Here is a 12,686-nt window from a genome sequence, read left to right on the forward strand (position 1 = left end):
CATATAAAGTTCTGAGCTTATCTGGGAGAGTGAAGCATTGCAGCCATTCGTGATGTTAGGTTTCACTTTGTGGAAAGTAATGACCTGCCATAGTTGATGCGCGTCTGATTCCGTCCCTGGCCTCAATTGGAGTCGTTTTTTAAACTCTTGAATGTCATGGATTTGGGGTAAGAGTACAAACATTTCAGATTCTATCCAACAACCCCGAAGTAAAACCGTCTGATCATCCGCCTATCAAATAAAACTTCAAGAAAATATTTTCACCAGCGCATGATTTTTTCCAAGTGAAGACACAACCTATGAACACATTGAACTTCCAGACTACAAACTGTACATTCCAGTCTGTCATTGGTTACGTTAGAAAGCAGACAACTCCCCTGTCCAACTGTGTATCCACGCACGTCCATGCATATGGATACGAATTGAAAGGTGGAGAATGTATAAGGAGTATGTATAAGTATAAGTATAATGTATAAGTATATAAACTGTGGAGAATGGATAAGGAGCTGAGACTGACTAGATAGGCTTTTCAAAGCCCCCTCCAGCTATGATTTCTGAGCGTACTTCTTTAAGAAAACGCGAAGCGTGGGATTTTGAACGTGCGCTGCATGTCTACTTTGAAGCAGTTGGTTCGGGCTCAGCATTCGATTGATCGCGTCTGCGAGAGCTGAAGTGGTTGGAGCTTTGGATTCAAAGGGGAGGCTCTTCTCCCACTTTAAAGTGCCGCTGAGTGTAAACTGCAGGTTTTTAATGTGGTATGAGTGAGAGGGGAGAGCAATGTATTCGAGCACGCCTTGCTTCTCTGTCCCAGTTGGTCTCTGACAGCTCTCCTGGAAACTCTTTGAAGAAGATATTCCTTTCGCTGGGGAGAGCTTTATTTGTACTTGTGGGATTATTGTTTGTTTTCCTTTTTGTTCTTCTCTCTTTTTCTCTTCGGCAAAGGAAGAATTACAATAAAACTCCAGATGCTTTTCTCGGCGAGGAAGCGAAGGAGAGACTGTTGAGCAGCTGCTGAACATGGGCAAGCTTCAATCGAAACATGGTAGGGAAATTAAAACTCATCCCGCTGCCGCGCACACGTGGGGTCTGTTCGCATTTTTACGGGGTGCTTTTCTTTTAAGATTAGTTAATTTTAAAAGGAAACTGGCCAGCATTGCTAACTTTAATTCTTTTTTTTAAACATGGCTCGATTGAAACTGGCAGCATGCAAGCGAAGAGAAAATCCTGAAGGTGAGATACTTTCTTTAAATGGCTTTACCGACTAACAAGGATTAATCTAGATAGAAGTATACCTTTTTTGTATTAAATTGAATTTAATTTGATTCCCCATCACTCTTCAACTTGTACTCTTACCCTTCGTATTTATTAGTTTCCGTGCAACAATTTCACCAGTTTTAATCCTGCTTTTGCCCCCTCTCTGTACGTTTGGGTTGTAGGAGACAGCTTCGTGGTGAATACCTATCTGAATCGCCAGGGTCTGGAAGAGTATGAACGGCAAAGGGCTTCGAACGTTGTCCCGGAGCCAGCGAAGCAGCGCGGATACCGACCTCTCTCTACGGTAATAGACATGGCCCTAGCTAGGGAGCTTTAAAACACATTTACTGTGTGTACCCAAATATATCCGAGGGGTATACAGCACAAGAGGCAATAGCCTCGTATTTTTTTTAAATCGCTTTCCATCTCAGCTTTTTTACTGCAAATATTTAATTCTCAAGTCTCCTCTCTGCTCATACGTTGTAATTGGGATTCAGTTCATCTCCATAAATTGCAAACTGCCCGTTTCTGCAGCGCAGCCGTTCGCCTCGGATTCCAGTTTGCCTCACTCGTTGCCTGTGATTTCGAGTGCTTGCCGGCTTTTCTCTCTCTCTTCAGTTCATTTCTTGGACTGGAATTGTGCGGGTGCAGAAGAGAGGAGCCCTGAGATGACATGTTCTACCACCATCTATTCTAGATCAAACTGATTTTCTTTTTTTTAATATTCTGCCTTCCAGGCAGGTTTTCAGATGCAAACATTCTTTGGAACATGGATCCTGTTCGAGGGAAAGAATTCTCCCAATGAGAATTATGATTTTGGTCGATTAACAACCAAATGTGAATGATTTAGACATTTACCCAAGCTGATGAACTACTAACTTGCTGTGATTCCAAATTCACCTGAATTGTAGGAGTTCATTTTAACCAAATACAGATTTTATTTAAGTAGTGTAGTGGTTACATTATTGGACTTGCAACCAGTGTTCTGGATTATTGATTCAAAGACACAGTTCAAACACTACCAGAATGGCTAGGGAACTTGTTCAAATAAAGTTTGTCTTACCTAGTGTAATGGTGAAATTTCCAGACTAGCTACTTGATTCCACAAGGATGCAAGAAGTTACAGATGCTGGAATCAGAGGCAACATACAAGATACTGGAGGAACTCAGTGGCTCAGGCAGCATCTATGGATGAAAATGGACAGCTGATTTCTCCAGCATGAGACCAGTCATCTGGACTGATAAGAGTTCACCTGAAGGCTTTGACCCAAAATGTCAATAGTCCATTTCCCTCCATATTTGTTGCCTACCTTGGCAAGTTTCTTCAGAAATCTGTCACTAATTGGTTCACTGATGTTCTCCAGGGAAGGAAACCTGCCATTCTTATCTGGTCATGCAAAATGATCGATTCCTAATTGGCCCTTCAGTTCAACAGTAACATAGGCATAGATAATCAATGCTGGCATTGCCAGTAATGCCCGTATCCCACTGACACATAAAAACCTTGCTAGCAACAGATTTGACCTGTCTGTTCTGTTTCCATACCAAAGTAGCATTCCAGTTGTAAAACTTGGTCTCTGAACATTAATTATTCTTTCAGAATACATTTTGCTCTTTTCATGCGTACAAACGGATTGAACTGATTTTTTTAATGCTCTTTCAGAACTGAGGAATTTAGCAATGTTTTTGAGCTAATTATGACATTAATTTCATTGCTATGGGGAGTTGCAAAGAGACAAGGTGAATGGAGGCTTGGCTTCAAATGTGTGCCTAGCCACCCAAACAATTGTCTTCAATTTGTCTCTGTTTTCTTCTTTCCACCCACTCCTCTGAGCAATTGACCTGAGAAATACAAAAATGAGAAAGAAGCCTAAATATTCCCCCCCAAAAAAGTAAAACTTGAAAATGCTGGAAATAGACAGCAGGTCAGTCAGCATCTGTTGGAAGAGAAACAGAGTTAATGTTTCAGGTTGAATGTGCCCTGAATTTCATAATTTATTTTGGATTTCCAACATCTGCAGATTTTAAAAAAATGTATTCTGATCCCCAAAGGAAGGCTGTGTGGAAGGGGAAGCACTCGAGGAAATGGGGGCTGGGGACAGGGTGAGCAGGCTTCAGCAGAGTAGTTACAATGCAATTGCTGCTCATGTAACTGGGTTGTTCCAGCAACAATCAAAGGTCCAAAACCTTGTGATGATAATGTTACCAAACATTCTTAAAGTGACTTGAAGGTCCTCTACAAGTTACGGCAGGTTCTTTTCCCATGAGCTTCTTGCAAACTGAACAGCTCCAAATCAGAAATGCAGTTCTGAATGAAGTTCCCCTATGACATGATATGCCTGCAGTCCCACATAGCAATCTCCCAAATGCACATTTGTACATATGGGCTGTACTGAATTATAGCCGGTATATGTCGTGAAATTTCTTGTTTTGTGTCAGCAGTACAGTGCGACACAAAGATTTACTATAAGTTATAATATTAAAAATAAGTCATAGTGCAAAAAGAGTAGAATGGTGAGGTATTGTTCATGGACTGTTCAGAAATCTGATGAAGGGCAAGAAGCTGTTCCTAAGACATTGAGTGTGTGTCTTCAGGCTTCTGTACCTCTTTCCTGACAGCGGTATTGAGGAGGGAATATCCCGGATGGTGAGGGCCCCCAGTGATGGATGCTGCCTTGATGCTCTCGCTTTTGAAGATGTCCTCAGTCGTGGGGAGACTTGTGCCCTTGATGGAGCCACAAACCTATGCAGCTTTGCTTGATTCTGCATTGCAGTCTCCATACCAGGCACTGATGCAGCCACAGAATGCATCTGCAGAAATGTCCTGGAGTCTTAGTTGACATAATGTAGTATAGCTGCTGGCGAGCTTTCTGTGTGATTGCATCAATATGTTGGGCCTAGGATAGACCTTTGGAAATATTGGCACACAGGAACTTGAAACTGCTAATCCCTGGAGGAGAACTGGTGTGTGTGTGTGTGTGTGTGTGTGTGTGTGTGTGTGTGTGTGTGTGTGTTCTCCAACTTCTCCTTCCTGAAGTTAGCAATCTCTTCCTTGGTCTTATTGATGCTGAGTGAAAGGTTGTTGTCCAACACCATTCTACCAGTTGATCTGTCTCACTCCTGCATGTATAAGATGATGAGAGGCATTGATCATGTGGATAGTCAGAGGCTTTTGCCCAGGGCTGAAGTGGATAACATGAGAGTGCACAGTTTTAAGGTGCTTGGAAGTAGGTACAGAGGCGATGTCAGGGGTAGGTTTTTTACGCAGAGAGTGGTGAGTGCATGGAATGGGCTGCTGGCGGTGGTGGTGGAGGTGGATACGATAGGGTTTTTTAAGAGACTCCTGGAAGTACATAGAACTTAGAAAAATAGAGGGCTGTGGGTAACCCTAGGTAATTACTAAAGTTCGGCACAGCATTGTGGGCTGAAAGGCCTGTAACTAAGGTGGGCCAAGAAGTAGCCATGTCCAGAGGTTTTCTGAAAAAGATGAGCAAGGATTTATTTAGCAGAAGAATTGGGTGATAATGTGATGCTGCATCTGTGCTTTGAGGCTCTTCTCTGCATCGTAGTTGCAAAAGCTTGACATTTGTGAAGGAGAAGAGTGGTGATGGTGTTAAGGAAGTGATCAGTGTAAGATACACTTGACCATTCTATCTTCTACTTTTTGGATGCAAGCTGTCTGAAGGTTAGGAGACAGGAGTTGTCAAGAGAAAGTGAATGAGAGATGTGAAACCTGACACTCTGCATTGAATCAATGAAGGGTCTGCATGAAGTTCGGAAATGAGGAGGCTAAGCACCATAGCAAGGTCATGTGGGAATTCTTTGGAACCTGTTGCATGTGGTTAACTAGGTAGAGTGGAAATGGATGAGCATCGTCTCTCTTTGCGGGATGATGCTGAAGGAGAATGTGGCTGGTTGTCAAAAACCAGGAGGTCACGAATGAGAAAGGACAATTTAATTTACCTTTTGTTAAAGTCAGATTTGATTATGTTCATGGTCTTGATGGGAGAAATTTCTGTATTGTCACATGCATGGAAACCTCATGAGTGGGATTAAAATGAGTTGTTGTTTCTGGAACAGTTGAGATGACCTTAAGAAGCAACTGTCTTGAGGTGTTGAGCACCAGTCCATCTTTTCTCAGAGGCAGTTTTGTTAAACAGCTTTCAGCATTCAACACCTCAAATGAGAGATTGGTACTCCTTAATGTGTCCATTTCGCTATTTTCCTTACCCAGGCACTTTTGCATTGATAATGTAATAGACTGTATCTACTTGCACTCAGCGGAGTGTGCCTGTTGACCAATGCTCTTGAAGGGTTGAGTGCAATTTGGCAGCATTCAGGCTGTCTGTATGAGGGTGTGACATTTGTGACTGTAATGGTTTCTGATGTAGCAGTATTATCTGAAATCGGGACACTGAATGCAGTCTGCACCAAAACGCACATCATTGCGCAAGTTTGAATGGCACTTTAAATGGGATGTATTGTCAGAAATTATATTTTTCTTGTGACTCATGAATTAAATTAGTACTAACTGCACCCTGCTATGTACTTTTGAGAGAACATTATCCCTATGAAAAGATTTCTAAATTGTCACTATTTTCATTTGAGTTATAGGATCTGTCTCCTTTTCGATCTTTCATACTATACTACATTGAAAATGTATGTGGTATGGAGTTTGTCGATGTAAAACTAAAGTGACTTGGATAGCTGATTGTAGTCATTTAATAATTTTGACTTTGAATTTTTCTGTTATCCTTCTGGGTCTGGAGGCATGTCTCTTTTTATTGTTTATGTACAAATTAATTACATTCAAAGTTCAAAGTATGTAACCAGTATGTTACCTTGAGGTTCATTGCAGTCATGTGTAAGAAATAAGTAGAATAGAATTTTAGAGTACTATACTGACAGACTAATAAAAACCAATATGCTGAGTGCAAACTGTGCAAATTAATACTGAGAGCATGAGTTGTAAAGTCTTCAGGATGGCGTCAGTGAGCAATGCAACCGACAATTAAATCCTGCAGATAGTACACGAATCTACTTCTTTCAAATGTGATTCTACTACTAATCTGCAAGCAGTTGGAACCTGTGACTTAACACCTTGGTGTGATTTTGAGTGCTTTGCTGTCCCTGAGGGAGTTTGGTGAGGTTTGGAGTGGAGTGTGTGGCCTGGAGACAGGGTGTGAGCCCATGATCGATGCCATCGCTTCTCTCCGACTGGGGCGTCGAGTGAGGTTGAAGTCAACACAGACAGCAGTGGGAGATGGGCCGGTGTTCAGTGCCGTCTGCATGCAGTTGGCGGCTCTTCCTCTCCCCTTCGCTAGCTGCTGTCGGAGGAGAGTGCAGGAGTCTTGGGATCCGCATTACTGACCAGCGAGGCTGTTGTCTTGCTTTTGGGGGACTTTGAGGTTCATGTTGCACGTTTCTGGATTCTGGTTACTTTTGCCATTTTTGAGCGGTGCGATTGGGCCAATCGATGTGGATGGGATGCTTTGGTGAAGAATGGCTCTGCAGCCTGCTAACACGTGGTGCTGAACTGAACAAAGTGGAATACTACTAGACACCTGGTTTGATCTTCAATATTCTGTAGTGTTTGCTCACTTTTTGCCGGCTATGCAATTAGGTGAACATTGGGTGATCAATGTTTTTGTTTTCTGGCTGCTTGTGGGAGGTAGAATCTCAGTTGTATTCTGTATACGTACTTTGATGATAATAGTATTTTGACTCATAAAGAGCCTTTGAAGTGTATCAGTTAATCTAGAATCATTATAGAATATTGGTGCATGCAGTTCAGGAGCTTGATTGGTTGTAAGGTGATAACTTTTCCTGAACTTGGTGGCGTGGGACGTAAAGCTTCCCATGCCTCCTGCCTGAAGGAAATAGCAAAAAGGCTGTGCCCTGCATGGTAGGGTCTTTTATGGGTACTCGTTTCTTGTGACAGTACTCTGTGTAAATCTACTCTGTGGCAGGTTGGGCTTTGCCTGTGATGGCCCGGGCTGCATCCGCCACTTTCTGTACCCTTTTCTATTCCTGGGCATTGGTGTTTCCATCTCGGTCATGATGCAAACAGTTAGGATGCTCTCCACTGTGTACCTGTAGAAGCTTGTCATGTCATGCTGAATCTACTCAAACATAAATGAACGTAGGGGACCTGTGGTGTACCCGTGCTGACAGTGAGTGTGGAGGAGCTGTCGTTGCTAATGTATATTAATCTGATCTGCAGTGAGGAAATTTGAGGATCCAGTTGCACAAGCAGGTACCAAGGCCCCGGTCTTGGAGCTCTGTGATGAGACTGAGCATTTTGTCAGTTTCAGGGTGATGTGGGAAGTTTCATTTTCCACACACCTTTTCAGCTGATGGAAAGGAACATACTTAAATATGAAGATCAATACATTTATGAGTTAAATAATCTGTCTTGAACGTTTTTTTTTTAAAAAAAAGTCATTTCTGAAGGTCTGCTTAAACTCTGTTGGTCTGAGGAAGCAGAGAAAACCAATGTAGGACCTTCAGACTCTGCCACAAATGGAGGTGGGCAGAGGTCTATTACCATCCACCTTATCTATGTGTCTCATCATTTTAAACACTGCTTTAAGGTTGCCCCTCACTCTCCTAAGCTCTAATGGTAAAAGAGTAGCCTGGTAAACCTCTTCCTACAAGTCGGGCCTTCTTCTGGCACAATCCTCAAATCTTCTCTGCACTCTTCCTGATGTTTTAAACCATGTCTTTTCTATAACAAGATGACCAAACATGTACGAAGTACTCCAAGTGCAACCTTACCAGTCAATTGTACAATAGCAAATTTATGTCCCAACTCCTCAACTCAGTGCCTGAACTGGTAAGGCTAGTGTGCTGTATGCCTTTCACCACCCTCTCTCCCTGTGATGCTGATGTAGCGTTCAGAGGTTCACTTCAATGCCCTGGCCAATTCTTGTATTTCAAACATGCCAGTAAAACTTGATTCTCTGGCCATTATCACACGATTATATGTGAGATCTCATTTTAGAGTTAGTAAAGCACTTATAAAATGTAATCGTAATGATGTGGTAAGCAATTTGCAATTTTTTTTCCCCCCACAAAAAAAATGATGTGATAACATCAGATAATCTGCTTTGTGATGATTGGCAATTAAATAAGGACCAGGATACTGAAGGTTTATTCACTGTAAAGTCAGTTCTATTAATTTTTAAATGATAAGGTGGCAGCTTGAGTCTGTAAAATGGGGGAGGAAGTAGATGCATAAATAAGAAATAAGAGAAAAGAAGGAAATGCCAACAAAATGATTGTTATCCTTGGAACAGGCAGATTTAAAGAGATTAAAAACAAATTTCATCATAAGAATTCTGCAAGCAATTGGAACACATCAAGTGAAACCTTGCTGAACATGAGCTGATATGGTATATGCAGGCCAATTAGTGTATACAAAGGCAAGATCTTATCAATTCCTCCTGACTAGGGTCCAGAAGCAAGATAACTTGCACATTCAGCTTCAGATTTGACTTTGAATTTGGATTATTTTCCAAGTCTCAAGCTGTTCCTCATTTAAAAGAAAATCTTGGTCTAAATGATATGACTTTACTGAACTATAATTTCATTTTGAAGATTAAGATTTCTCATGTTCTGATGGTCATTTTAAACAGGCTGAATGGAAAGTTTAATTTGTTTCCTGCCAGTACGCAAACCACTTATGATTAAATCTATTATTCTTTTGCCTTTTAATCAAGCTCTACTTTCTGGCTATCTTTACTTTCTTTGAGGTTACCATTACCATCTGTTCTCATTAACTAGATGATAAATGTAGAATAGTATATCGGTAGGAAGAAGCCATTCAGCCCATTGGGTTGTACACCAGTTTGTTCAAAGAGCACTCTAGTTGGTCCTAATCATCTGCCCTTTTCTCCAACGTTGTGAATAATTTTTTTTATAACCCCTTCATGATACAGAATAAAACTCCTATCAGGTTCATACTTTAGCCTCCTTAGTTCTAAGGAGATAATCCTGGCTTCATCCTAATCGATTAATCATTTTTCACCATCTAGTACATCACCTTCAAAACATTCACATCCTTTTTAAAATGTGGTGCCCAGGCTTGGACACTAGAATACAACTATCCTGGGCCATTACTTGATATGAATATAGCATAACTTACTAGCTTTTGTACTTGATGTATCTGTTCATAAAGTCCAGGGACAATCTTACTTTACACTGAAAGATTTGCAACCCTCCCCTCTTTCTCATTTGGTACCACCTAATTTCTATGGTGAATTAGATTATGACCAGCACTAATGTAATTTCCACACTGAATTGACCCAACAACCAAAGATAAATCCAGTGTACCAGTTGGCATGCACGTATGGGCGCTGCCTGCCTTTCTAATACTTCTTTGTATTTCCTCTAATTCCGGCAACCTGACGTGAATTAGTTTTTATTAGCTGTCCTCCAATAAATATTCTAATCTATTGAATGAGTATTAGGATTTTTATCTTCATCTCACTGTGGTTATTCTCCTGTCCCATTCAAGGGGCTCAAGAGTAAATTCATTCTTTATTTGTAATTGCTATCTTTGAACAATTGAGGTATTCCTTTACTATAGAGATGGATATACTCACTGAATTAAATGTTCTTGGCATTTTCTCTGTAATACTCGATAAAGCCATGAACTCTGGGGGGGAGGGTGGTGAGCAAAGCCTAGCGAATAAGAAATTGGAGGTTCTCCAAGAATTGTGTGTCGTGTAAGCAATCTAGTAATCTGTTTTTTAAAGTTAAACATTATTAGCTAAAACTTGCAAGGCTGGCATTCTTCAAATTTTCAGAAAAACCCAAATATTTGACTAGGTGAACATTTTTTACTACTGCTAACTTCTGGCAATTCTCATGTGTGCCCTACTCTTAACTGAAGAATCAAGGATTCACTTTGGATGACAGTATCAGTAATCCTTGATCACCTCATAAATCTTACAGTACAGGAAGGGCTATTTGGTGCACTGTGTCCATGTTGTTGGAAAAGAAGCACCTAATCTCATCCCATCTTGGTCTATAGCTGTTCAGGTCGTAACAGTTCAAGTGCACCTCCAGCTATTTAAAATTATGTTTAGAGTTCATTCTATACTACTCTTAAAGCAGCAAGTTCTAAACTCTGACCATACAATGAATGAAAAAAGCCTTTTTTACTTACCCCCCCCCCCCAATCTAATTCTGCCTGAATCTAGAGCCACCAATTTAGAATTTCATTGATAAGGGAAATGCTTTCCTTCTGTGTAGTGCATCTGGGTCTAGATTTGCCCTTCCCTTCCCAAGAAAACAACTTTAGATTATCTCATCTTTCCTCCTACCTATAACTTCCCAATCTTTGTAGCATAATTGTAAATCTCCACTGCAGCCTTGGCAATACATTCACATGTTTCCAAATGGAATGCCCAGAACAGAAAGAACTGTTCAATCCATATCCTAACTAGCATAACCTCTCTGCTCTTTTTTTAATCACTTGTAATGATAAAATATAACTAGGACAAAGAAGAAAAGCAAAAATAGGTTGCTGAGAAAGGGAAAGAAGAGAATGAAAAAAGGAATGATTTGAGAGGTGTTCAGGGACACAAATGATGGGATTCACTGTGAAAGAATAAAGGCTTAGTTGCAGCTGATACGGAGGTGTAAATAGGAGAAGAACAGAGAGAAGATAAAAATCAATGTGAGAGCGGAGACGCAAAGAAGCACAGTTGCTAGAACCTGAAATGAAAGAGAATGCTTTTCTTCCAGCTGGGCTTGTTGCAGCTCTCAGCTCTGAATTCAACAGTGTCAGATAATTGGCCTTTCCAGTTCATAGTAGAAATGACCAATTTTGATGAAGGGTCATCAACCTATAATTTTGACTTTTTTTGTTTCCTTGTGGTGATGCTGTTAGACCTCCTGGGCTTTTCCCTACTTTTAATGTGGATTTCTGGTAACTGTAATGTTCTGGATTTCTCAACTCCAGTATTGTTTACTGGCCTCTGTCCTCATTCCTCCTGCACTCTTTACTCCTCTGATCAGGTCAGACACAATCCTCTCTTAGCAGTCACTACCATTTATCTGTCTTGATTTCTACCTCCCATACACATTCCCTCTCTTCATTCCATCCCTCCCTCTTCTCGAAAACTGTTTTCTACCTTTCCTTGGTTCTATGAAAGGTAATCAACGTGAGATGCTACCTCTGCTTCTCTATTCACAGGTGATGCCTCACTTGAGTATGATAACCAATGTAGAACATGCTAGAATAGAAATGATTGATTAAAAGGTGAATGTCTGAGGATTACAAGAAGCAAAGCTTGTATGCACTTGAACTTGTACTCTGGGACTTTTGGCATCATCTGAGAAATAGGTGAAGCACCAGTTGTTCACTTAAGTGCAGCTTGCTGTATTGCCAATAAGATTTGGGACTCTCATGAATGGGCCTTGATCCAATGACCAATGATTTGGAAAATATTGTCGGCCATGTTTCAGTTGTGAATTATTGCTCATCGCCTTGGAATCTGTAGAAAAGTCATGCAGTGCAGGGTACATTTGCCTAATACCAACTTGTAAGACAAATAGCAAATAAAGATCATTGATTACATGGGAGATATCACAATCTGGTCAGGATTTGGATTTTGTGGAGAATCTAGAGTTAGAGAGATGGAAAAGCTTAAGGGTGGTGTTCCAAACCTTAGGATATTAGTGTTTGAAAGCCCATCTGACAGTGTTGAAGATGCTTGTGTGCTTAGAATTGGTAGTTTATAAATTGCTATATGTTTTGGGTAGGAACAGACTCACTTCAACTGAAAATTCTGTTAATAAGTATTAAGGTTCTAGATGAATTGAACAATTTGGGTAAATGATGATGAAAAACTAAATGGTATTTTCTTTGTACTGCTCTTGCATGTCAGTGCCAATGAAGAGTTTGTACTTGTCAATTCTTATTTAGAACTAAGGGCTTATTTATTTCTGTTCATCAGTAAGAAAGCCAGTCTCATTAGGCAGAAGAAACTTTTTCTGCAGTTTTTTTTCAACCTTTCTCCAAATTGTTGATCTGCACAATCTTTGGCATTGTACTATGCAACTTGTATACATTGTAGTAAAAAAACTAATTTAATTACTATCTAATCAAACCTACCCATAGCTGAAAACCACTTCCATTGTATTTTTTTTATCTCATGCAATTATGCATTCTGCTTGTACACCATCAACCACTTAAGTGCCACTGTCATCTATGTTTGTGTCTCATTACTTTATATTTATATCATTAAATAGCATGTACTGACCTCCAGGTGTAAAGGTATGTGAATAAATAAATGTGAAAACATAACTTTTTATATCTCCACCAGTTTGTCTCAGCTCCTTTTTAGCTTTATGGAAAGAAAATGTGCTCTAACCCACAACCGTTAATGTATAAGTGGTGTTAAATACTACTAACGGATACT

The 12,686-nt window shown here is 40.4% G+C and overlaps 1 protein-coding gene across 2 annotated transcripts in view; it reads left to right on the plus strand.

Annotated features, from left to right (window-relative positions):
- Window positions 1–773: 773 nt before the first annotated feature.
- The window catches only part of nkd2b (NKD inhibitor of WNT signaling pathway 2b), a 116,236-nt gene continuing 104,323 nt past the window's right edge, over window positions 774–12,686 (plus strand). For both annotated transcript variants that reach the window (XM_059945346.1, XM_059945347.1), the window contains exons 1-3: window positions 774–1,042; window positions 1,204–1,230; window positions 1,437–1,558. In XM_059945346.1, coding sequence (XP_059801329.1) covers window positions 1,018–1,042; window positions 1,204–1,230; window positions 1,437–1,558 — 174 coding nt within the window. In that variant the 5' untranslated portion in view covers window positions 774–1,017. The remainder of the gene's footprint in view (window positions 1,043–1,203; window positions 1,231–1,436; window positions 1,559–12,686) is intronic.

Source organism: Hypanus sabinus, chromosome 20 (genome assembly GCF_030144855.1).
Source record: "Hypanus sabinus isolate sHypSab1 chromosome 20, sHypSab1.hap1, whole genome shotgun sequence".
Taxonomy (NCBI): Eukaryota; Metazoa; Chordata; class Chondrichthyes; order Myliobatiformes; family Dasyatidae; genus Hypanus; species Hypanus sabinus.